Source organism: Thermobia domestica, chromosome 3, assembly GCF_964235325.1.
Source record: "Thermobia domestica chromosome 3, izTheDome1.hap1.1, whole genome shotgun sequence".
NCBI lineage: Eukaryota > Metazoa > Arthropoda > Insecta > Zygentoma > Lepismatidae > Thermobia > Thermobia domestica.
The window spans coordinates 147,937,782-147,965,414 of NC_137456.1; the positions used below are offsets into that span (position 1 = coordinate 147,937,782).

At 36.7% G+C, this 27,633-nt stretch overlaps 1 protein-coding gene across 1 annotated transcript in view; it reads right to left on the minus strand.

Annotated features, from left to right (window-relative positions):
- Positions 1-20,197: 20,197 nt before the first annotated feature.
- Positions 20,198-27,633, minus strand: part of LOC145680802 (kielin/chordin-like protein) — a 114,076-nt gene continuing 106,640 nt past the window's right edge. The window contains exons 11-12 of the mRNA XM_081751852.1: positions 26,331-26,511; positions 20,198-20,918 (exon numbers count right to left, since the gene is read on the minus strand). Of these exons, the coding sequence (XP_081607978.1) occupies positions 20,722-20,918; positions 26,331-26,511 (378 nt within the window). The 3' untranslated portion in view covers positions 20,198-20,721. The remainder of the gene's footprint in view (positions 20,919-26,330; positions 26,512-27,633) is intronic.

Sequence of the window (27,633 nt, forward strand, 5' to 3'; positions counted from 1 at the left end):
TTTTTAAAGTGTTATAAAAACTTCATGTCTAGAATTCGGTCCAGATAAGTAGAACAGTATGGCCCCTATTTGAATACATGAAAAAGCGTGACGAACCGACAGACGAACAGATGGACAGACATCAAAATAACTTTTTCGATATGTGGGGGCGTGAAACTTAAATTCATTGAAATCTCGAATTCGATTTTTATCACTATTACAACAATTTCTTCTTTCGTCGCTCGAACTTGAAAACGAATAGGAATACAACGACACGTAAGGTGATAATTTGTAATTCCCAAAATTTAATGAGTTAAGTTTTATGTGTTGCCGTGCTAGAAAAAAAGCTTATGCCTGTTTGTTATATCATTTTAATATCAGTTTTTCACGCTAATATAAAATGTAGAAATATGGTATGATTATCGTTCATATTCATGCTATCTTTTGGAAATATTCGTGTTCCGCATACATAGATTTGTATAATTTAGCTTCGTTCAACGAAAACATTCCTTACACAGACTTATGATTGCATTTTGAAATCGTGTTTTGTGTCGTCGTTAGAATTTAATAAATATAAGCATAACACTCAAATTAGTTTTTGACTTTTACATAAAACCCAATTTCTGTAAAAAAAAAAAAAAAGCCCAAAAGAAAAAAACTGCGGCTGACTTAATCCCCACCCTCCTTGTGCAGTGCATAATAAAACGCAAGTGTTATATAAATTATCCCCTACTCTCATTCGTTGCCGCTAGCGCAAATTATAAATAAAATTTTAAAAAAAATCATTCCTATAAATCAAAATGGCCATCAAATCAAAGTAAATAATTTTAAAAAATAAAAATTAAAAATAAAGTAATTGTTTTTAAGCACTCAGGTTGTTAAATATATAATTTGCTTGTAGTTTACTTATTGTATATTATTTGCTTAATCATAATACATAATACTCGTAATTTTAATCTCACGTTAAATTCTTAGACGTAATCGCTCGTAACTTTACAGTGTATTATAAAGATTTATAAATTATTTGTTTTAATTTGTTTTTTTTATTCATTATCTTTACGGCAAGCACTTTTCTCTTCCCCAATATTTTTGCAGCGGCCGGTGAAAACGGGAACTGCTTATATAGTTTATAATGACCTTTCGTGGGTGCTAAGAGCCACAAAGCCAAAGTTTAAAGCAAATGGTTAGGGATGCACGCGAGACGAGACGAGACGAGAAATGGAAAAGTCTCGTCTCGTCTCGCAGCCTCAAATGTTGGTCTCGTCTCGCGTCTCGTCTCGTCTCGCAAATGTGAAGTCTCGTCTCGCGTCTCGCATAAAATTTTGAGTCTCGTCTCGCGTCTCGCGCGAGACTTTCTCGCATGGTCTCGCAGTCTTGCATATATTCTGGTCAAAATTTTGCAATGTGTTATTCTATGGCTGTTAATGAATGATGATGTGATATTCTGTCCGAAGGCAGGTATTTGACCTAAAAGTCCCTTGGCAAGCTGTATCCTTGGTGGTTTGCCATTGCTTTCCATGGGATGAATGTTCATAACATCCTAAGGAGACGGAACCTAAAGTTCAACATGGTATCCGAACTTGTGTCCCCTCCGCTCCAAATTAAAAGAAAAGTTGTGATGGAATTTGATTCCTGGACCATTAATTTTCGTCAAATTAACCCTTTCCGGTATCCGGCTTTTTGGGCTATTTTTTAGACTTTCAGTCAAGCAGCTACTGCATCCTCACTATTTATCCTAAGATCATGGTTCATACCTCATTCTCTTCAGAATGAAGCTGGCTTTCAAATTGTACCACTTCCATGCTCATACCGTATACCAGGAGCGGGAAAAATGATGTCAAAGGGAAAATTACGGAGGGAATTTTTTCTCGAACTTTGGGCCCCTCTGGAGCGGCCCTGTGTGAACGTACCCATCTAAAAAAATCTGATAAATTGTACTTGGTATACTAAATGTGTGTGCCAAATTTCAAGTTTATATCTTGAATAGTAAGGGCGGAAGAAATTTTATCAGGAATTCCCACCATGCCCCAAATTACCGTAAAACACCATGATCTCAGGTAAAAAATTTCCTGAGACATCCCTAATTACCCTAGGGTCATGTTTCGCCCATCATTCTCTTCAGCTTAGAACTGCCTTTCAGGCGGTATGACTCACATGTCTCCATCATGTATCTAAGGCGGGAAAATCCCGAAAAAAGGGATTTTTTGGATCTAAATAACCTTTTTCTCAACTTTTAGCCCGTCTGGACCTTCCTCTTTTAACGCAGAGATATGAAAAAATCTGATAAATACTACTAGGTGGGCTGAATGTTTATGCACAAATCCAATTTTCCAGATGCAAAAGTAATCCCGCCAAATATTTGGTCTAGGAATTAATTCGTGTGGGTGGACAAGAGATGGCGCAACGAACGGAGCGTCCAACAGTTCCGTGTATCCACACATGTGTTGCAAACCCCTGTCATCGCGTATCGTTCGTAGTATAGGGCAGTGGATTAAAGCGTCAACAACACCAGTTTGTAGTTAAGTGAACATGGCGCAATTTGTGCCTGATAAAGTGTTTTTGCGAGGTGTCCTGCTGCATTACTTTAACATGCAGAAAAATGCGACTGAAAGTCATCGTATTTTGGTGGAAGTGTATGGTGACCATGCTCTAGCTGAGCGAACGTGTCAGAAGTGGTTTGCACGGTTTAGAAGTGGTGATTTCGGCTTGGCAGACCAAGAGCGAGCTGGACAGCCAAAAAAATTTCAAGACGAAGAATTGACAGCATTGCTCGAGCAGGATTCGTGTCAAACGCAGGAACAACTTGCAGCAGCATTAGGCGTTGATCAAACAACAGTCTCCAAACGCTTGAAAGCCATGGGAATGATTCAAAAGATGTCACATTGGGTTCCACATGAATTGAAAGACAGAGACGTTGAAAGACGAAAAACCATTTGCGAATTGCTGCTTCAACGACAGAGCAGAAAGGGGTTTCTGCATCGAAATATTACGGGTGATGAGAAGTGGATCCATTACGAAAACCCTAAACGAAAAAAGGCCTGGGTGAAACCAGGTGAACCAGGTCCATCACAACCAAAACGAGATATTCACTGTGCAAAGGTTATGCTGTGCATATGGTGGGATATGAAAGGTGTGGTGTACTATGAGCTGCTGCAACCGAGTGAAACTATGAATGGAGAACGTTATCGACGACAATTAATGCGTTTGAAGCAAGCTCTGGCCACAACACGACCAGAATGGGAGAACAGACATGATAAACTTATTGTTCAACATGATAACGCTCGCCCACATGTCGCAAAACCGGTCAAAACCTATTTAGAAAATGTCGGATGGGAAGTTTTACCCCACCCGCCGTATTCACCAGACGTTGCTCCTTCGGACTACTACTTGTTCGATTGCATGAACAACGATTTGATTGGACAGCGGTTTACTTCTTCAGAAGATATCGAAACATGGGTCTCTGACTGGATCGCTTCCAAGGATGAGGACTTCTTTCGCCACGGAATCCGTACATTGCCTGACAGATGGGCGAAAGTGGTGGCTAGCGATGGACAATATTTTTCTTAAGGTATTTATGTATTTTGTGTTTGTACTACAGCTTCAATGTGTGCGTACCAACCGCACGAATTAATTCCTAGACGAAATATATATATATATATATATATATATATATATATATATATATATATATATATATATATATATATATATATATACCGACAATGTCCCATATTCCCGTATACAGAGGGAAAATTTTAAACATTCCATGAGACATCCCTAATTACCCTAGGATCATGGTTTGCACATCATTCTCTTCAGAATAGAACTGCCTTTCAGGCGGTACCATTCACTTCTCTCCATCATGTATCTAAGGCGAGAAAATCCCATAAAAGGGATTTTTTGGTAAAAAGTTTCCTTTTTCAACGTTTAAACCCTTTGTACCCCCATGTTTTAACACAGAAGTACGAAAAGAAATCTCGTAAATTACTCCTCGGTGGACTGAATGTTTGTGCACAATTTCAATCTTCTAGGTGCAAAAATAAGCCTGCACAAAATAATACCGAAAATGTCCATAATTCCCTTATACAGAAGTATATTTTCATAAAAATTCCCTGACACTTCCCTAATTACCCTAGGGTCATGTGTCGCACATCATTCTCTTCAGAATAGAACTGCCTTTCAAGCGGTACCATTCACTTGTCTCCATCATGTATCTAAGGCGGGAAAATCTCGAAGAAATGGATTTTTTGGTAAAATATCCCTTTTTTCAACTTTTTGCCCCTCTGGATCCCCCCTGTTTTAACGCAGAAATCTGAAAAAAATCTTTTAAATGCTCGGTGGACTGAATGTTTGTGCAAAATTTCAATCTTCTACGTGTAAAAATAAGCCCGCCAAAAAATAATGAACATAGCCGGCCCATAATGAACATAGTCCAACATTGTTTTCCAGCTTAGAGGTCTCCAGCAATATTTGGTCTTCTAAAATATCGTCGCCACTATCAACATTTACACGTTTTGGTCGTTTCCTTGAAGGGTGACTTTCCATTATAAAGATGTTTTTATACCACCAAAAGCGCTTGTAGACAACAAAAGAACTCCTCACAACACAATACGACCCAATTCTTTTGGTTCGTTCGCGCTTGTAGCAATGTTGCATTATCGCATTTTATCAACTTTCGCTTTCAACTTATATAGTGTTGCCAGATCTAGAAAATAAAATTACTGACAGATATAGGGCCATTCCTACTATCTCGCATCAAACCTATAGGGCCATCCTACCAAACCAGTGTTTGAATTAAACTTCCGAACTAGAGGGGAATGTTTTTGATAAATATATAGAAAGAAAATACTTATTCCATGTAAAAATATCATGTTATTTCTGCGAGCCGGACCCGGGATAAACTTTGACGAGAGGGGATTTCCCCACCATCTTCCAACATAAATCGCTAGTAGTAATGTGAAAGAGACAGAAACAACAGAAATATCACATTTTGCAGCAATAGGGAGTCTTATTCGCTTTTCAGACCAAAAAACAGAAGTTCATGATTTCGTGCACGCCCGCGTGTATGTGTTTGTATCGCAAAATAAAGTCCTAAATCGATGTTGTAATAAATTTCCAATTTACAAAGCTTTTCTTTTTTAATGATGTTTAGAAACTAAAGAAGGCTTTAATTCTGAAAATCAACCTTGAATAATAATAAATCTCATAAAATGTCTATTGCCCCAATCACTTCTTTGTTCCTGGAGGCATTAACGCTCAACTTGGAAAATTCAATAAATGCAAAATCACTAAATATATAATTACATGTAATTCATAAATGTTGCGAGACTGCGAGAAGTCTCGCGAGACTTCTCGTGCGAGACTTAATTGAGTCTCGTCTCGCGTCTCGTCTCGCATGGTTTAGTCTCGTCTCGCGTCTCGCATAAAATTTTCAGTCTCGTCTCGTGTCTCGTCTCGCAAATGCGAGACTAGACGCGAGACGAGACGAGACTTCTCGCGTCTCGCGTGCATCCCTACAAATGGTTAAAAATATGTCGTCTGTTAGCAATCCAAAATAAATCGTCCTATTCCCAATAAACCCACAAAGGTCGGTCATAATTTCTTGCAATTGTGGATATGAAAAAAAGAGAGACGGAGAAAGTCAATACTCTAAAAAGAAAAAAAACACAAGCACACACATACACACAGACAAACGATAATTTGACATCAGCTTTTTCCTTTCTTCCTTTTTTTCACGACAACAAGCATCATTCGATGTAACGTCATGTCGATATAACAAGGGGTAAACTTGGGAAGGCTGTCAAGGTCGCGTATGTTATTTTTCCTCTTCTTAACACACAAATCCGAAGTGAGTTGTCTGCTGTTCAATAACGGGCAGGTAACATACAAGACCATAAACTGAAAACAATAACTGTTTCCAATAGTACACGTATTCTAATACTGAATAAATACGTCGATTAAAGGATACTATCAATAAGTTATTTCCTTATTATACTGTTTCGGTTCTTATTAACATCAAAGTTATACACTTCCAATAATGTTTTGTTAAAAAAAAATGGGATGGGATTCGATGTGGTGTCAAAATAATAAAATGTCTATGAGTCCGCCACTCTATCCACCTAACCACAGAGGCTACGTTGTGTTTGTTCTTTTTTCTTAAGAAATAATCTTCATAACCATGGTGCGTATCGCTTCGAACCTTAACATAAGAGTTTTTCTGTTTAATTCTATATTTTCGTACGACATCTTAGTTACAGAAACTAATTTATATTTGGCAGGCAATCTACACACTAGGTTTTAACCAATAAATGCAACATTTTAGTCCAGTATCCAGTTCCTTGATATATCTCCTCGACTCCCCTACTGAATTCCCTCCGCAATCGTGCTGTGCTACTGAAAAATCCCTAGAAATCATCGTTGCCAGTATACACAAAACCGAGCATAATTTCGTTTTTTGTTTATATTTTTATTATTTTATTATATTTTTTGGAAATATCTCCTTAGATGGATTGCTCTCTATTATATCCACATCCTAATAACTCAATTTTACCCATAAACGTAAGGAAAAAGGAATAAATGCGGAAAATCATGAGTTACAGTATACGCGCAATTTTTTTTGCGCACGGGAGTACATGTAACTGCAATTTTAAAACTGTAGGCTCAGAATTTACGTTTGGAAATTTGGAAATTTTTAAGCGAAGCAATGCACCTATGTGAAGTTGCCTCCTTTCAAATTTTGACTTGAAATCGGAAGCCAATCGTTCGTTTTTCGTTTGTTATTGACTTTTTTGAAGAAACAAATCGTAAAAATCGTATCTTATTAAAACATAAAGAGATGTTTACAAAATAAAGTTGGTATATGGCCAAATTTACCCTTGTTCCTCCACTTGAAATTTTGATTGAAAATCAAAATCAATCTTTTGATATGCGTATGCTATTAATTATTTTGAGAAAGAATAGTCTGTTTCGAAAAACATAAAGGGCCATATGCAGAGTCATTGTGACACGTGATTAGTGCTATACTAAAGAGTTCGACTAACATAAGGTTCCTGTAGTAGTCACGCCTTTAGTATGACGCTAACCATATATCGAAACGACTCTGCATAAGGCGGAAAGAGTCTTTTCAAGAGAAATGAGTGATGCAATTTCATATTGACTCCACTTTAAAATCTCGAATCAAAGCCGAAGCTAAGCGTTTCTTATTGGTTGTTTTTAAGAGCAAATCGCTTGTTTCGAAAAAAAGAAGAGAGATTTACAAAATAAATTTAGAATGTGATAAAAATCAATCTGATTCCTTTACTTACAAATTTCGATTCAAGACCAAAATCAATCGTTTGATATGGATTTGTTGTTGCTTGTTTGGAAGAAAAGTAATTTGATTCCAAAACCATAAGGATATATTTAAGAAATAATGTTGATGAAGGTGATTTGTTTCGATGCGGAATCAATCGTTTGATATGGATTTGCTTATTTTGAAGAAAAAATCACTTGTTTCAAAACAACCAGTAAAATATATCTATTTGCAGGATACATTTGGTAGTCAACTTCATACTGTTTTTCTGCTTTTAAATATCGATTCAATACTCAAGCTAATAACGTGTTTTCCTTTCTTAATGATTGGTTTGAAGAGAAAATAATTTGTTTTGAAAATTATTAAGAGTCATTTACAAAATAAGGTTGGGTGGGCCAACTTTTCTCTGGTATTTCAAATTTCGATTCCAAATCAAACTCAATTATTTATTTTTCGTTTGTTATTGATTATTTTGAAGAAAAACTGAGAAGTGTTAAAGAAATTTTGATAGTAAAGGCCCCTTCACAGGGTCCCTGCACTTCAAATTTCGTTCAAAGCATAAAACGGTTAAAATAATAAGAGAAACACAATCAGTACTCTACGCAAATGTTTAAGGGGTTCAGAGGCTTTAGGAACATAAGTTTATATAATATCAAGTGTTTATATATATAAACGTTCTAATATGATAAACGTGCTTACTTTTGCATAATACCTTGCTCAAGGGGGGTTTCAAAGTCCGAAATCCCTTTCCTTCAGTACGCCACTAAACATCAATTATAAATAATTTCTTATCCAAATTGTATTTCTTGTACTGCCTTAATTCTTAATTTCAAAGTTTAAAATTATATGACCACTTATTATGCTATTGGAAAAGAGCACATACTTTATGACAGTGCCATTAAGTTTCTTGTTTTAACAATTGAACGAAAGGAAAACACAAATAAAAGTAATAATAATACCTGACACGAATTCCGATTCGATAGTAAATCATATTTCATTATCTTATTTGAATCTTTGAGAAAATTGAAGCTCTACATCGAATTCAAATTGGATAATAAGCAATGCTTTATAATTGCTTGATACATTACAAATCCAGAACAGAGTAATACTGTTTTGAAAAAAAGATTAGATAAAAACAAGAATATTAGGAATGATCTAAAAAATGGATCAAAATATTATGATCTTGGCTAATATTAATTTTTGGATCAGGGACCACAAAATATTCGAACGGTCTCTAAATCGAGTTATTTCCAGATATGTAATTCTCCAGGTATAAGGAATACAAGAAAAATTTCGATTTAATGAAATATTTTGGATTTTTTAAATAACGGGCCACATAATTTTTGGACGGTCCCTAAATCGAGTTTCTTCCCAATATTTTTATATGCAATAAGCATATCACACTGAGTTAAGTGATATCTTGGGTTTGGTTACACTATATGTAGTTCTCCATATATAAGGCATACAAGAAAATTATTGATTGAATGAAATATATTGGATTTTTTGGATCAGGGGCTACAAACGTTTGGACGCCCCCTAAATCAAGGTTTCGTATTTCTTTCGGAATAAGCACATCATGCTGAGCTAAGTGATAGTTTTGGTCGCTACACTATATATAGTTCTTCAGATATAAGACGTACAAGATTTTTTTTTATTGAATGAAATATATTAGATTTTTTGGATCGAGGGCAACAGAATTTTTGAATGGCCCCTAAGACGAGTTTTCGTATTTTTCAGGCACTAAGCCCATCATACTGAGTTAAGTCATAGTTTAGGTCTGGACATGGGCGGCGATTAGGGGGGGCAAAGGGGGGCAGTTGCCCCCCCACTTTTCTGAAATGGCCTCTTAATGTATATAGTTTCAACCAGGGAAATTTGTATATTAACATTGATATACAGATATTCAGATCTTGTCTTGCCCCCTCCCACTTTTAACGTCCAATCGCCGCCACTGGGTTTGGATACACTATGTGTTGTTCTCCAGATATAAATCCTACAAGATATTCATTGCCTGAAATATATTGGATCTTTTGATCCAATAACAGTCCTTCATCATCCATTCATATATTAAGCAAGTAACAGTATAGCGTGTACATTACGTGAACAGTTTAGATTTTATGGTGTGATGTTTAATAATAAATTATTAACAGAATACCCGTTTTCGCACGGATAAAATACGTTTCATTTTGAGCATAAAGGGCCATGGGAGCTGAGTACGAATTTAAACTGCATCGGAAATGTTACTGTTTGTCTCAGTGACCCCAAATACTATGTCATCGACACTAATATCGGTATTCTTTTTTATCATTATATATATATATCGAGTGTAACTTAATTAATGTAGTGAACGTCTGGAGGTGATCCCCGGAAACGGAAGAAGAATTTAAATGAACGAAGTCTTTAGCGTATCACAATTATAACTTCTAGGCTAATGGTAACGGATGATCAATGAACGGCTTCCTGTTCAACTTAAGATTGTGTAAAAATGGAAAAAATAACCTTGATCCAGTGTAGGTTTATAACGCCAGTGCATAAGACAGTCAGGAGCAAAATATCATGTATGATGAACTAGAGTATAAGGGATTCTTCACATAACAACAGTGATTCCCACAAATTATGTGAATATAATTTGAGCGAAAGTAAGCTGCATTAAACGATTTTCTCCACGTAGTGCGTAAATTCGTGGAAGATAATAACTACGAGTACAGAAGGAATGAAATTCGACGGTACTCAAGGTGTTGCGCGTGTTGCACAAGGAAAGAAAGAAATACAATTTCAAACTATCGATTTATTCTGTTTCGTAGAAGGTAGGACAACTGTGAAATACTCAGAGGTACCTTGTACAGTATTTGTGCAATGCAGTATGTGTACACGAGACAGCTGTGAAGAATAACAGTTCACAGTATGATATTGTCGACCGTTGACCGCATTGCAAAGATGATATCGGCGAAGCAAATTTTTCCGCGTGTGGTCAAGCACATCTGAAATTTCGTAGATGACTGCCGCAGCTATATTAAATCGAGCTACAAGTTCTTCGACTGTCGTGGCCGGAGTTGCACACAAAAGGCGTTTCATACGTGAGAAAAGAATCAAGCGGCGTGAGGTAGGATGAACGAGGTTGTCATAACACAGGTTTTTCTCTCCCAATCAAACGATCTGGGAATGTTTCATTTAGGTAAGTCTCCAAATTCCGGTCAAAATGTGCAGGTGCACTGTCATACTGAAATCACATCTGCTGTCTTATGTTCAAGGGCACATGTTCTATCAATTTTGGGAGAAAATTACGTAAAAATAAAAGATACGTACTCCCACACAGGCAGGCCGGTAATAAATAAGATAATACCACAAAATTATCCACCATATCACACCAAATGTCTGGTGCTGATCGTTTACTAGAGTTGCATGTGGATTTTTATGCCCTACACATGATATTTTCAAGATGGTCTCTGATCATTGCAGTACACTGTCTTCAAGTTCAACTGTCCATATGGTGCGATTTCCTCCGATTTCACGTAAGAGACCCTTCTCTCCAAGGCAAATGTGGAGGCGTGGAAAAATACAAGGAAAGTTACTGTATTTTGAGGGCGACGGTCACAATATAAACGCCTCGCCTCTGGGCTATTACCCCTTGCTTCTCCATAAATGAGGTGCATATCTGCCACCTCGTGGACAGGGTAATCTGCCATCACGCGGGCGTGTACAGGTTAACACAACCAATTTTGCTTGAACACCAACGTCTACACTTCTACACGACCGTGAATACTTGGACACAACCCTCTACCGTTGAACGCAACACTTCCCATCCTGTTATCAGCATTTCCACACGTAACAGTAGAGCATTTGATTATGTATATCACTCACAAGTTGCGTAGTTGCCTATTACAACTCAGCCACGCTAATTGTTGCCATTCCACAACAAAACTGCAAGACAGCCTTCTACGAACCACTCGCAATTGGCACACAAGGGACGAAGATTCCGTAGGTGTTCCTCCATGTAGGTATTCCATCCAGTTCCAAGGAACATTAGAACATCGAAAAAAGACTTTCCCCATTTTTCTGGATATAATTCCAACGAGCTTTCTTTTAGAAAAGTTCTCCAGCAGTGACAAAATCAAAATGTAAGAGGGCTAGATTAGGATGCTATTTTGGTATATTCACTATAGCAATGTAGTTTTCCATGGCTCAGGGGAAAGTTGAGGTTTGCCAACTCGAAGGGAGGGGAGAACGCCGTCAAATGTATCCCTGGAAGAAGATTCACCTAACGGATAAATCAAGTATACTGTTCCAGCGCAGTTCTTTGTATCGTTATGCAACGTGTACAACATCTCGTGTTTCGACCACTTTTGTTGCTTCTGTGCACAGAAGTATCATATTCCACGGAATTATATATTACAAGGAGGAAACCGTTTAATGCAGCTTACTTTTGCCCAATGTGTATTCACGCAATATTTGGGCATCTTTATGTCACGTGGAGAATCACTTGTACACTCGTTCATCACATATGATCTTTGCATTTTTCGATATCACATGTTATATTTCTTTATATGCTGCCTGAATGTCCTATGTGCAATTGTTTTAAATCTAATCTGGATCAGTTATTTTTTTCCCTTTTTTACATACTCTTGGACAGGAAGCCGTTCATTTATCATCCGTTGCCTTTAGCCTAGAAGATATAACTGTGATACGTTAAATACTTTGTTTCATTTAAAGTCTTCTTCCGAGACTTTATTCTGTACTCAGCCAAAATAGATGAATCACATATGTATCTCTCTTTCTTTCTGAGTATTCTTCTAACTTGAACGATGCACTATTATTTTTGAATGTTGAATTCTTGCACTTGATTTTACTTCATTTCCTCATTCAACGTTTGATAAAATACTCAAAATGAATACTCAAGGTTTTTTTTATTATTATTTTTTTTAGGAGTCATCCTTGCATTGCGACTGCACTATATCCGCTTGTACAATAATCGAATCTACGACTAAAAATAATGGACATTCTTTTATCCGACTTCGATCCGACCCTTTTTTCAAGAGCTATGGCTGTTTATACATTTTTCCGACAAATTTTTGGGTATTACACCCAGGTTGGCGTATATTCTTCGTTTTATCTCGGTGTCAGGAATCACTTAACGACGTTTCTTATATTAATTAAGTTACACCCTGTATATATACGGGCGCCATTTTATGTATTAAAACCACCAAATTTGTTTAGTAACAAAAATAGCTAAACTACGAAAACGTATTTTCTAGAAAAAACATTTTTAGTTCTTGTAATAATTTTATGTAAAACAAAATGAAGCTAAGCGTGATTCAAAATGATGTGACGATTACAACTACTTATAACTTTTTTTTTATTAATCATCCAAATAGTTTCAAATCTTACAGTGAAATGCTAAAACTCTCCAAGTTTTTGTGATAAAAATGATCAATTTCGCTCACGAATAGTAACTATAGATGAAATATGGTTGTACCACTATGATCCTGAAACGAAACAACAGTCAATGGAGAAGTAGCACTCATTTCTCCCTCGCCCCAAGAAGTTCAAGACACAGAAGTAGGTTGAGAAACTATTTGCATTATTCTTCTGGGATAAGTATGGAGTGGTAGACTACCTCCTCAATGGTCAGATATTTAATCCAGAATCTCTACATTACTTACAAAACTGAAAGAAAAATTCAAAGTTCAACGCTGCGGAAAATGAAAAGAAAGGAATTCTGTTCCTTCAGGAGAATACACCTGTCCATCAAGCCCCTGCGAACACTATTGACATTGCATAATCTAGGATTTCAATTTCTAGATCATCATTGTTATTCCGCAGATTTAGCTCCGTCTAATTATTACGTGTACTTATTTCCCAAACTTAAATAACACTTGAAAGGACGCCATTTTAGATCTGATAGGGGTAGTGCTACGAACAGTGGTGCGAGGAAATCTTTTAACTTTTCTGCAAAAACTGGAGCACTGTACAAAGTAGTATATTGACTTTCGGGGGAAGTGTAGCAGAAGTAAAACTTCACCATTCCACGTGCACTCCTTCTGGTTTAAGCTACGAATTTTTCATCAGTTCCTAGTCAATATGATAGACGTCACGTCACTACTTTGAAACAAAATAAGTAAGGGAGCACTAGTATATACCAATTACTTACGAAAGATAGCACTCTGACAATAGTTTTATTGGGAATCAATTTAATTCCAGACATTTATTATTATCGTTTGAAGGAAAGGCAAACACAATCCCTTTATCCCCTTTAAACAATTAAGCCCTGGTAGTTGAAAACTAAGTTGTTATAAGCTCATCCTCTGAATATTGAAAGCCGAAAATAATGTTTCAGAAAAAAGAAGTTTTAAATAAAACAAAATATGAAACTGAAAACTTCAAACCTGGATAAATACAAACAAGTTACGTAACTAGTTTTACCTTTCATTTGTTTCCAATCGAAGTTGAAGTTGATCCAATGAGTAAGTCGACCAAATCTACTATTATTCGCTAGGCACGATAATTAAAAATTATAAGAAAGAGGTATAACTAAAATTTACATCAAAATGCGCTAAATTAGAAAACATAAATATGCGTGCATACCCATACGCTCAAAGAAGAAAGCTTGAGGACTAATCTGCCACATAGTAAATGCATGGAAAGTAAACTACAATTTGACAATGAGATTGGTTATGATACTGATATAAAATACTACATGTAAAATGTTTAAAGATTGTAGAAGTCTGGGGGGGGCAGTCTAAGTGGCAGTCAGGGGGGCAGAAGTAGCTACTAGGGGGGCGCTTGCCCCCTTGTCCCTCTGGCGTCGTCACTGCTGGTACAGTACGGGCTTGTTAATGAGGTCGTCTTGAGTTCAAAGCCTGCAGAGAATTATCATTTTTTATTCTTGTTAATAGAACTGCACAGAAATCGGATACAAGGAGTGGTTTACTTCTAGAAATATTTTCAGAAGCGTTTAGGTAGCCCTGAAAAGGACTGTTTTCGGGAGTTAAAGCGGGGACATTAATATTGTGTCCAAGACCCTTCTGAATTTATTACACGCCCCATTCTTCTGGGCATGGAATCTATTAAATGGGTGACAAATCTATCTCCTTCTTCTACCTCCAGCCATGCTTCGGAAACAAGATGCCACAGGTCATACTGGGTTCTTGGTGGATCTGCCTCAGGCCAACTGTCCCTTAGAGTATGCTTCACTTCTGCCCACATATTTTCCATTGGATTGAGGTCTGCTCCACGAGGCGGCCAGTCAATTAAATCAATCTCAGGCTGCCCTGCGAACCATTCCTGAACCACACGGGAAGTATGTATTGGCGACTGGTCTTGCTGGAACTGAATTACACCATCAGGCTGAAATACTCATACAGATGGCACCATGATATTACTCATAATGTCTAAGTACTGAGCAATGTCCAGATGTCCTTCAATTCTGTGAAGTTGTTCTGCTCCGCGACTGAAAATCCAACCCCAACATGAAATAGATACATGGCCACTGCGATTTCAAGCAGCCACATATCCAGGGTCATATCGGGTGCCTCTCGGGCAATACACAAAACGGCGTCCCTCATTTGATGTTGTGAATATGGATTCATCTGAGAAAACTACGTTTTCCCAATTGCGACCCACATTCTCCTCTGCAAACGCGAGACGGTAAATTTTGTGGTCATGTGAGAGTTTTTCCTTCACGGCAGCAACACGGCCACGTAACCCAGCATGATGAAGCCTTCGCTGAGCTGTATGCTTACTACCAGGAAAAAGAGAAACTTCCCTTAGCTGTCTAGACGTCCTTAGTGGATCTAACCGGGCTTCGTTCACCAATCTCGCATCTTCGGCTTCGGTTGACACATGCGGAGGACCAGGAGATCGTAAATTACAAGTCTGACGTGTAGCTCCATATTTCCGAATCCATCGCCTTCCTGTAGAGGCCGGGACATTTACTCGCCTGCTAGGTGCAGTTGCAGAATAGCCTTCCAACTCCCATAAAGTAATTACTGCTGTACGTCTATCCATAGTTACCAATGTTCTGAGCTGTAAGCAGGAAGCAATAGGTAAAAGCTAGTACCTAACGTGTGATTGGTTACTTGCACGACACGCCTATTGTGGGGAACGACTTGGTCAACGCCTCACGAAAGAAATCTGAAAATGGTGCGTCGTAATAATAATATTAAAAACAGTTTTTATAAAGGAGTATTAATGCATACGAAAAGCTGTTTAAAGAATGAATTGTTATACTGACTTTACACGTATAAAAACATATTCCATATACCAAACAGATTGAGCGATATGATGATAGCTGTTTTGAGACGAACACTTTCGAACTCCAATTTCGGGTATCTTCTGAAAACAGTAAACTGAAGCTGCTGGTTCGAACCTCCAAGCCAACCTTAGCAATCGGGAAAAAATGTACAGATATGTTTTTCCTTCTGTTAAATATAATAAGACATGTTGAAATGGTATTAAGTGTAGAAAAAAGTAAAATTGATTGAAATAATTAATGAAACAATATTTCGAAACTATATATTCTCACTCTCGTTTCGTCATTGTGATTTCCATACGGAAAAGAGCATTTACGTATGAGCTCAGAAGCAGCTTCCGAAAAGCGGTCATGTTAGCTCAGTGGTACACCCCCGAGCGTTTAAATCGTGAGTTCGATACCCGTTCATGTGAGATTCTTTTATGATATTCTACTTTTCTCAATGCATGAAAAGTCTAGGGGGATTTTCTCTTAAAAACAAGGTGTAAAGTCCCCTCTCTCACGACAGTGCATGGATTCTCTTTTTGCACACCTAACAAGATATTCTAAAACCATACCTAAGAAGATTTCAGTGGCCTTATGCAGAGTTAAAAAGTCTTATTAACACTATTATATGGGTTGACTAACAGATGGTTATCAAAATTGTATTAATCAATATCAAAATTGTAAAGCCGAGGCTAATGTTTTACCCATGGTTTAGCATGCAATACAATATTTTGTATTGCACTTTTTTGTTTTACAGACTACTTTGCGATCATTTACTTTTCTCTAGTTGCAATATTTATTTATTTTTCTCACTCGATACATTGGGGTTAATCACACTCAAATCACGTATTTACTTGTACTCAAACAGTACACTTTCCTTAGCAAAGAGTTAGTATGTAACATGGCTGTGACTAACCCGAGATTAACATATTCTCACTGCATACTGCCCCACATGTTTAAAATACGCAAGTTCATGTTTCTTACATTTTTGAAAGGTTTTATTCCCAATCTTTTATAGATGTTGTTTATCCAAAGACAAACAACATCTAACTTAAATTTCTCTCACTAAATTACAGTCGATATTGCAGGAGTTATGGAAAACATTTGGGTATTCATTACATTTCGCAAGATTTGCAATGGCTATGCTATTCTAACGCAAATTCGAAGGGGGAAGTCTAGCGTACAGTTCTATGATTAAAAATAAACGAACGTAGTTCTTCTTTCGAGTCTGACTGGAAACACACCACATCTAGAGGAAAAGCTTGTACATCTACGTAAACGCAAACGCAGACGCAGCGCAAAATTTGCAATAATCGTATATATCTCGGGAAACTGTTCCACTGCAACTGAGAACTCTTTATATCTACATTTCAACTGTTTTCTAATCAATCACAAATTAAAAATTGTTCATTAATGTTTTTTTAAAGAAAAAGTCAAATATATAGACACTACTTAATTCTGCTTAATCTCGCTTTCAGTTATAAAGAATGAGACAAATTCCACACTTGATTTCTCCCGTAAACTATAAACTCCGTCAACGGCGGGTCTTAAGGGACGCCACCAAGCATCTCTAAAAAGACTAACTAAGTTTTTTCGCAAGTAAAATGTGCATTTTCATAAGTAAAATGTGCATTTCCATAATCTAGACTTAATTCCTGCTGTAAACTATGAACTCCATTTGTGGCGATTCTTAAAAGATGTCCACAACCATTTTTTTTCTAAATCAGATATTTAGGTCAGATATTTTCCGTGTAAATAAGACGTCACCTTGTTAAAAAAGTATCATATAAAGTTAAATTTTCATATATTCCTAGTTATAATAATAATAGTTTCATCCTTCAATCTTTCTTGGTTAAGTTGTCCACACACGCCACAAACATGTACTGTTCAAACAATATAAAGTTTGGACTGCCTATGAAATGAACGGAAAGTAAGACATAGTCTTCAAACAACGGTTTACTTCTTAAGTTCACCACGAGACAAGACAAGACTAAAACATAGTGTTCAAACAATAATTTGGTTAATCGTAAAACAATTCATGGACAAATAAACAAATATTCACAGCATTCAAGGGGGCCCCGCGTGGATGGTACCATCATGAACTAATCTTTTTTCAAAAGCAAATATCTCGATGGTTCGTGGGGGACTCCGATCTTTCACGAGGTGGTTTTCCTCGGTTTGGGAAACACGGAAGCTTAATAATACTCTAAATCGTAAGGGCACTATGGCTCAGGCTTGGTTTCCCAAGGTTTAAAAATTAATTGCTCAGTGGTAGAGTTCTCTCCGCAGCTGGTGGAAATTCTTGGTTCGTTTCTACACAGCATTAATTATTTTCATAAGAAAGACAACATGTCTAAATTTTTTAGGGAGGGTTCCCGCTTCGATCCTTTTGCAAATCAATTAGCATTCTCATGACAAAAAGAAGTATTTTGGATTTTTGTATAAATTACGATGGGAAGAGACTGTGTACGTGAGTTTTCTAGGGGGGTCCCCTCCACTCTGAATACAAATGTATACATATCAAAGCAATAATAATAATATAAAAACTTACTTGAATATGATGTCTTCTTTTGACAACCACAAAAAGCAGAAGAAAAAAAAACAAGTTTTAGAGTGCGCAATACTCACAACTTAAACGTATCGCAAGACCAAACTTAGTTTGGAATTGGTGCAATGGGTTTATATAAGATATTTATTAATTAACATAAGAGGTACTGGGAAGAGAAGGAGGAAAAAAGGTAAGTGAATTTCCTTTGTAATACCGCTTGTGTTCAGTCTACAAAAGAGCAAAAGAAAGGGATATTTTGTTTGCAAGCATCTTGTCAGATCAAAGAATACAATTCTTTCTTTTCTATGGAGATAGGTTGTCATTAAATTTCATTTTCTTCAAAGTATAATCGGATATGAGACAGTTTCATACTGTGCGAAAACTTTGTAGTCACCAAGTTTTATTTTGTAGATCGTCTGTTTGTCTGGATTCATACCACCCTCCTCTCCTAAGAGGAGCCAAATTGTCGTATTTTAATAACACATGAGGCCTCATGACACAGCCGAACTGATAACTACAAAGAAGTAGACAATTCATTAAGGCGGGGTCAACCAGCAATGTTGATAAAAATTTGTTTTTAATGAGTTGTATGTTTTGAACGAAGAAATGAAACCCGATGTCAGCTTTGAAATTTATTGCCTTCATTTTGACATATATTTCAATAAGTCTTCTATTTTTGCCGAAAAAAAGAGCAACAATTTTTGTCTCTAAATACATAAAAGAACCATTCAAGAAATGACAGTGATGTCTGCAAGAGTGCTTATAGGTGGCAATTGGTCGACCAACGGTATATTTGTATTGCAAACAAGCAAAGGGGTCTCAATAAATACAACTAGCGCCGGGGTTTCACTTATTTGCAAAGACAAAGCCAGGCACTTGGCGGGAGGCGAGGGAAAGTAATCTACGCAGGCTGTTCGTCACCCAGCATGAAAAGAGAGGAGGGTGGGAAATGGGCTTGCTGGCAGAACTCGTAAAACAGTGGGGAAAAAAGAAGCATTCATCCTTTCCTGATAAGTAATGTGTGCTTATTCAGTGGTATCCGCCTACCTATATTAAAACAAATAAATCATATCACCGTTCCCGGCTCCATCTTACCTTAAAAAATTAATACTCTTCAGCTTGATATTTGTTTCTTTCGAAGCTCTTCTGCTGCTCTAGGAATGCAAGAAGTATTTCCTTCGTCCCAATGCTCAGAAACGCAAGACAAATATGCAGCAAACACTTCTTCGTTGGTCCTCCCCCGTTTGTTACCATTACGTGCTTAGCCAATGAAACAAAGTATAGAAAATAATGCTCTCTTAGACAAGAAAATAGACGTGCTAAATCGGAAGCGTTTTGGAAAGGGTGAGTTGAGGAGAGGCCAGGGAAATATTGGCTGATACGAAGCGAAGAAAAGTTCCTATCAACAAATGTAGGCATACAGTACCAAATTGAAAGAAGGAAATGTGAAACTTCTGAAAATGAAAGAACATTCACCATAAGACTTAACAAAATACATTCAAAATATCTTTCATCAGTACACGGGGTTGCTTGACACATGTGTCAATCTACTCCAAGAGTTTTGTATCAACCAGCCCTATTGTGCGATGTCAGCTTATTTGCTTCTGCAAACAATGACTATGAGTCATACACTGTTTATCTCAATGGCTGTTGTAGGCAAAATAGTAATCTTTGAAATCCATCGTTCGTTGTTTTCTTTACTAATAAATTACTACCTCAAATCACATAAAAACTAGAATTATAAAAATTTATTTGCCCCCTCTAAAAAAAGTTTTTTTCCTTCTTAACTCTTGAAACGCTCTCCTATATCCACAAAAGTACAACAGCAACTGCGTCGTTCGTAGCCACTGCTATGACATACGTACCGGGGGTACCAACCGCTAAACGTGGATTTAATTTACAGTGTGTCAAGTAGCCCCAGTCTCTCTTGTGCTTGTTGGTTTCAACGTATTTACTTAAATCCCGACGATCGTCAAATGCAATTGAAAACTGAGAAGTACAAATCCTGCAATACACTTCATCGTCATGTTTGTTGTCCTGCCGTGCCGTTTTTTAAACAGTTAAAATATTTTTTCAGATCTTCATTGAAACTATATTTTCTCTTCTGCTTACGCGCTACTTGTCACGATTTATATAAAATAGAAACAACTAACTTAATGTAAAACTATGAAGGCCTGCACAAACAACAAACAAATGACAAGCGGTGGAAGGCCCTACGTCGGCTCTGATCTGTCACGATAATAGTGCTGCCTCCAACGTCAATAGTAAAAACTAAATTTCGCTGAGATTTTAGCGATTTCCGACTCGGGATTTTTCGGGCAGCTCCAAAAGCTGTCAAATACGGACATTTTCCTCTTTTATGCATTCTACGATAAGGACACGAACACACAAACAAAAATACAAGCAGTACGTACGAAATACGGGTGTAATTATGGCAACCCTATTTATAAAGTTATAGTAGCAACTAAGTAATTTAACATATTGTTACAAGTATTTCCAACCTGAATTTTTATTGAATTTTATTACTGAAATTAGAATATAAATGTAAGCAAGCATAAACAAGCAACAAGCAACAAGTTGGTAGACAAATGAGAACATACGCATAACTGGTAACTTGAAACAATGACAAGAGATCATATTGTTTACAAGGTTCTCTCCTGAATAAGTACTTCAAGGACAATCATTAGGGCTGACACAACGTCCATTACTGAGCACTTTATCTTGAGGACACTGACAAGTTGGAATACATGGGCTAAAACAATCTTTCGCTTTATCACCTCCATTTCCAACCTTGTTCGCACAGGTGCGAGGGATTGGTGAACCACATTCAGTAAATATCAGACCAGAGTTTGTAGGACAAGTTATATCTGGAAAGAAAAAGATCTTAGTTATAGTCGGGGCAGAACAGGACATTATTAGGTTTCGTTCAACCCGAGAGATTAAAAGCAACCGATGGTTCTAAATCATCAAACCCACGATCCTGATTATTTCTAGCCCGCCGGTCGCTTGATGCGAGCGGAAGTTCCCCCCATACACCCCTCCCCCCTCTACTGGAGCTAAAAAATGAGCGTTTCTAATAAAAGGATATATCTCAAAAACGAATCAAGATATTAATGAATTTCTTTTTCTGGTTTTATCTGTAAGGTCTCCTCTACGATTTTGTATATTCACGCTTTGGATAGACCAAACAGTTTTTCGGAACATTTAACATAAACATTAAAAACTGATATATTTTTACCTCAATGTTTTCGTTTTCACTCTGTATCTCCCAAATGAGTTGGGAAATGGAAAGAAGGTGCCTAATAAGATTTGTACAGCATTAAATTGTCTTTTCAACGGTACCAATATTGTTAGGTTTACTTCCAGAAGTAGTCCTACAGCGAGGTGAGTTTGAATCCAAGTGTGTTTCGATTGGAATGCTAATGCTCTGAATGGCACCACTGAATTTCAGCTCACTTCAGTCAATGAAGATTTTGTTTCCGAGATAAAAGCTTATTCCTTTCCAATATTTGAAGAACAGTTCTGATCCTTCTCCCTTGGGCTCTCCTGCACTGTCATGATCATTTTTAGATCTCTGGTCATTTGATACGACCGTGCGTTAAGGATCACAAAATTTTGAGTTAAGTAAAGACGTCTTTTATAATGTTAAAATCCATTTACGGTTGATATTCAGGATAATTCCGATTTTTCAACTCTATTTGTGTGCAGCATTTCCACCAGTCGTTCAAATAATTCCTTATTTCTTTAACTAAAATATTTATCTTACCATAATGAAAAAGTAGAGAATACAGATAATGGTAGAATATATATGTAAAGATGTCTTAAGTGAGATGGGCAAACACCACTTACAGGTGATATACAGGGTGATTGATAACATCGTTGTACACCTGAAGAGTATTTCTAAAATCATGAATGGGCCTGCATTCTCTCAATGGCCACTTTCAAAAAGTTTTTGCAGAAACCTCAATAACTATACTCGTATTTGCATGTATTTTATGAGAATATTATATCGAACTTCATTAAATATTTACTAATTACTGGAAACAAGCGGAACTATAATGATATGCTACATTGTCATATCAAATCTGTGCAAAATATTTGCAAAATTTCAAATTTCCTTAGTCTTTAGAATCCTCATTAGATGAATCATTTTCTGGTACATAAGGGTTTGTAAGTGAGTTATAACACTTGATACCACTACAGGTGCAGTTTTTCGTGCCGTACAGCTACTGAAGCCATCACGCACTTGCATTTCTTTGTGTAGCTCATATGTTTGCGTGTACAAGACTAACTCTGATCAACTTTTAATCATAGATTCCTGAGTGGGCACAAACTTTCCATTCGTAGTTTGCCAACCAAATAGTTCGGGTTGAAGGAAGTCAATATTTGAGTTGCTGACATGGCGTCAAATGTATGTTTGAAGATGTATTCGCTTGATGTTTACCACTAGAGTACTCTTCGTTGGTGGAAGTTGGTCTGGGTTTCTGTGACCGACCATATCAGCACAGACAACATTGAGTGAAAATTTTTGTGCATCGGTGTAGAGATTCACCACAAATTCTCCTATATGTGCTATCTTGTCAGCATCCACATTACCAGATCCTAAGTTACTTAGGAAGTATGATTTGTTTTAAAAAAATATACATTCCATGCATTTTTTTTTCAATTCCTGCGAACTCACTGGTGGTGTCGGTAAGTACATGGAATGCTGGCAAGGAATGGCAAATTTCATCGTTTAGCTCATTCACAATTATGTGGATGGAAATACGTCGTAATTTTATTGCTGTTCTAGCAGACATCCATATTTCTTCTGCCTTAAATGTTTTAAAATATGTATGAAGAGAACAAGAACATCGGTGTCTTTGTAGCCAATGAGCAGCTGCTTACAACCGCAGCTGGTGGCGTGGTATTCTTGAAGTATTATCCTCGTATCAGCCTTGTCATGATTAGATTTTGGTAATGGTAGATCTTCACCCTGTGATGACTCCATGTGAAGTAAGTCTGTAAATCCAACTGATATGATAACAAACGGTTAGTATTTTAATGTTTGTCTACAGTACCTAATCAGCTCTAAAGAAAGAAATGTTACGAGGTCAGATTTATTTTTAGGAAAATCAATAAAACATTTCCACTGCTGAGGAAGCGGACATTCTCGATCTTCAATACTTCTCCGAATAGGTCAGTAGATACTTGCTGTTCGCCTAAATCTTGTATTTTTTTAATAGAACATGAACTGCAATGGTCGAATAAACCAACTCTTGAGCACACCTTGTTTAGAAAGTTCAGCACACATTTAACAAAAGTATCCGCCAAATCACCATCAATTAGTTCACAGAAATCGAAAAAAAGAGAAAGCATTGCAATGTATATTTAAAAAACTCATACTTGTTAAGTAAATTAGGATCTGGTAATGTGGATGATGAGATGAAAGCACGTACAGTAGAATTTGTGGTGAATCTCTACACCGATTCACAAAAATCTTCGATCACTGTTGTCTGTGCTGATTTGGTTTGTCACAAAAAAACATCTTTCACCAATGAAGGGTGCTCTAGTGTTAAACATCAAGCGAGGACACCTTCAAACATACATTTGGCAGCATGCCAGCAACTCGAATATTGACTTTTTTCAACTCGGACATTTTGGTTGGCAAACTACGAACGGAAAATTGGTGCCCACTCAGGAAAATGGACCACTCAGGGATCTATGCCTAAAAGTTGACCAGAGTTATTCTTGTACACCGGAAATTCTCTCATTATGATTACTCACTTAAAAAATAAAATAATATAGTGTTTCGTCTATAAAAATTTTTTCGCAAAACCATCCACTTGCACGAAGTGTACCGGACTCTCGTAAAAGGCTCGCACTTCATCTGACTTCTTCAGTGCAGTAGTCCCCGTAGATAACTATCATTGACAAATGTTTCCACGTTACTCTGAATATAGTTTTCTTTGTAATGCATACCAATCTATTTTATAGGTGGACGTTAATGCATTTCTTGTCTAACTTGCACGGATACGATCCACTATTTGATGTAGTATCAGTCGAATTTAGCTTGCAAATTAATCATTGTCTAAACACCTTCAGAATACCACTTTTAAATTTAGTTATAGCAGGATAAGTCAATTTCAAATTTTGTACTGAAATGTCATTTACAACTACGGCAGATTTGTTCGAAAAAATTCATGAAACACAGAATATTTTATGTTATATCTAATTAACATTCTTCTTAGTCTAAGTATCTCCTGACGGAACCTAGTGCTTTAACCACGAGACATAAAATATGAAAGTAAACTGAGAAATTACTAAAAGTAATCAAGTTTCTCCCCAATAGAAAGACTTAGTATATTTTGGAAAACTATTTATTGAAATCCTTAACATCATTAGTCTTAATCTATTCAATAACGATCAAAAAGTTGATAAATATCCTACTTAAAGGAACAGTGAATTCCGAAAGAAATGATCAATTGAAATATAAATATATGCTAAAAGAATAAGTAATAAATAATATTTTGAAAGTTTTCCATTATTTTAGTATCTTTGTGAGAAATATTATTGTTGTCATAAATATGTAAGTGATGAATATACTGTACGTTATTGTCTATAAGGAATTACCAATTACATTGAATAAATATAATCGTGATAGATAATGTTACATAGATAGCCTGCATGAAGACTTGCGTAAGCACACCGCTATCTGCGTTGGAAACTTAAGAACAGAGGATTTCCAGAAAAAGGTCAGATTCTACGGACATTTCATGCTGCACTTATGTAATAGGTAAAAGTTTTTATTTAATCCTAAAATTTGGAGTAAGAAATATAATACTAATTATAATAGTAATATTACACTGTAAAAAGTCGTTGTGTTACTTCAACGACATGCCTATGTGTTAACACGATTGTGTTAAAATATAACACAAACAAGTGGTTGGAACAACTCACTCTCTATTTCAAGTTGTGTGTCAAATGCCGATAGTTGAAATGACACACAATCTGTGTGTTAAATTAACACAATCTTCGGCTTCCGTGATTCTCCGCTTCCGTGATTGCCAAATATGTTGGGCATCTAATTATAAAGGCTTATAAATTGAAGCTACTGACAAACACAGTAGAAAGAAATACTTAAACAAATCCAATATATGCAAAATTTCATCTCCCACATTTGATGCATTTATTGCTTCTTTTTCTAAGCGATTGTGTACTAGAAGCAACAAATGCATCAACTTTATTAGATCAATTTTATGGCAACTATCGCCGATCATTTAAAAGTGAATATCGAAGAACTATAAAAAAAAGTAAATAGAGAGTCGTCATTTTGTTTTAAAATTACATGGCGAACAGATTTTATCTTGTCCCAAATGGTTATCGTCGAATATACGCGGCTTAAAAGAGCACTCTGATTAGCCAAATTCAAAAGATCTCAACAATTTATCCCTCTACAAGCGACGTCTTCTTCATCGTCTCCGTTGCCAAGTAGGAAGAGCACGCGGCTAGTAATCGGAAATTTGGTGGTTCGGGTCTTCCACCCTCCACTGGAGTATTTTTTTTTTTAGTTGTTTAAAGTGTTTTTTAGATTCAGCATAATGTAAACACATTACACATATAGACGATTTAAAATATTTTGAGAGAGTAATTTTGTGGTTCATTAACGCTTACGGGACGGCTCAACACCGGTTGTGTGTTAAAGAAGTAACACACCCCCTGCGTTAAACGCCAACACCGCGGGATATGTGTTGGACTAACACCGCATAGTGGTAGTCACGCTGAAACCACTGCCTTGTGTTAAAATTGAGTTGAATTAACACAACCATTTTTACTGTGTAATAAAATAAAATAAAAATATAACTGAAAAAAATATATAATTTGCACAGCAAGTATCAAAATTAGATGTGCTGTTTTGTGAGAAGTGAATATTGATCGGTTTCCATGTTGAAAGCGAACATTTTTACCATCCAACATTTGGAGGTAATTTTATACCTCAATGTAGAATCTCTACTTTATTATATAGTTTTGTTTAACAACTGATGCTTTTCTGTAAAAAAGAGAAGTATGAAAAATTTCATGAAATGAAATGAAATATCTGATGGTTTATGATTGCTTCTCATCTCATGGTTACTTCTGGTTTATGCATTATTCTACTGTTTCTTTATTTTGTCAGATAAGCTTAAAATCCCAACTTTTTGCATGAATACATATTCCTAAACCACATTCGCATTATTACTATAACATGTGATAATTTTTCTGTTTGTATTTGTTTTATATAATTGAAGTGTTTCACATACCACAAAGTGACTGTTCTGTCCATCCCAATATAACACCAGCTCTTCTACATTCAGCGGAATAAGTAGATATGACGGCGCAGAGGCAACGGTCACTCTCTTCGCAGGCACAAAGATCATATTCACACGACTCAATAAATTTATCTGGAGACACCACACGATGACATGGTTGAAACAAAACGCTCTGTTAAAGATAAAATACTGTTAATGTCAATGTTTAACTAATGCAAATGTTTAGTAATCGTTATCAAGACAAAATAAGTACATTTTAATAGTAATCATTACAAGGAATATGTGTGTCATCATTAAGAGACGAACAATATACAGGGTGTCTCAAAACAACACCGACAACGTTTGGGAGGTGATTTCCGACACCAAGATAAGATGAAAAATATAGACCAACCTGGCTGCACAAATACTTCCTTTCGGAGTTATAGGCTGCCGATGTACATAGCTCCAATGCTATGTGACATACCGCTGTCGGGTCCATGCCTTATTTAAGAATTGGTATGTACCCTATCCGAATATTCATGTTTCACTCCCGCAACAATTTATATAGAAGTAGTTGATGAATACTTCAAATTACGAAAGGCATTCAATAAGTAAAGAGACAAACTGCGATAGCTCAATAAAGATTTATTTCAATCCTTCAAAACCAAGGCTATTTTTCAATATAATCACCCTTTTACAGTTATGCATTTGTCCCATCTTTCTTGCAGCTTCCTAATTCCCTTGGCGAAGAAATCTTTCGATTTACCCCGAAGCCACCTTTGCACCGCTGCCTTAACTTCCTCATTGTTAGCAAATCTTTTTCCACGCAGGGCGTCTTTGAGTGGTCCAAACAGGTAAAAATCAGATGGGGCGAGGTCTGGGCTGTAGGCAGGATGAGGTAAGACCTCCCAACCCAATTCTTAAAGCTTATCTTGGATCAGCTGGGCAGTATGAGGGCGGGCGTTATCGTGCTGAAGAATGACTCCTTTTGACAAGAGTCCACGGCGTTTGCTCCTGATAGCTGGTTTAACTTTGTGTTCTAGCATCTCAGAATAGTGTAGGCTATTGATAGTTTGCTGATCTTCAAGGAAATTGCAATAGATTGGACCCTGTGAGTCCCAAAAGATGGTCAGCAGCACTTTACCAGCGGAAGGTTGAACCTTGAATTTTTTGCGAACTGGAGAGCTAGTGTGTTTCCACTCCATACTCTGTCTTTTGGTCTCAGCGTCGTAGTGATGGATCCAGGCCTCGTCGCAAGTCACTATTCTTTCAAAAAAAGCGTCTCCTTCAATCAAACTTCGTTACGTTAAGGCTT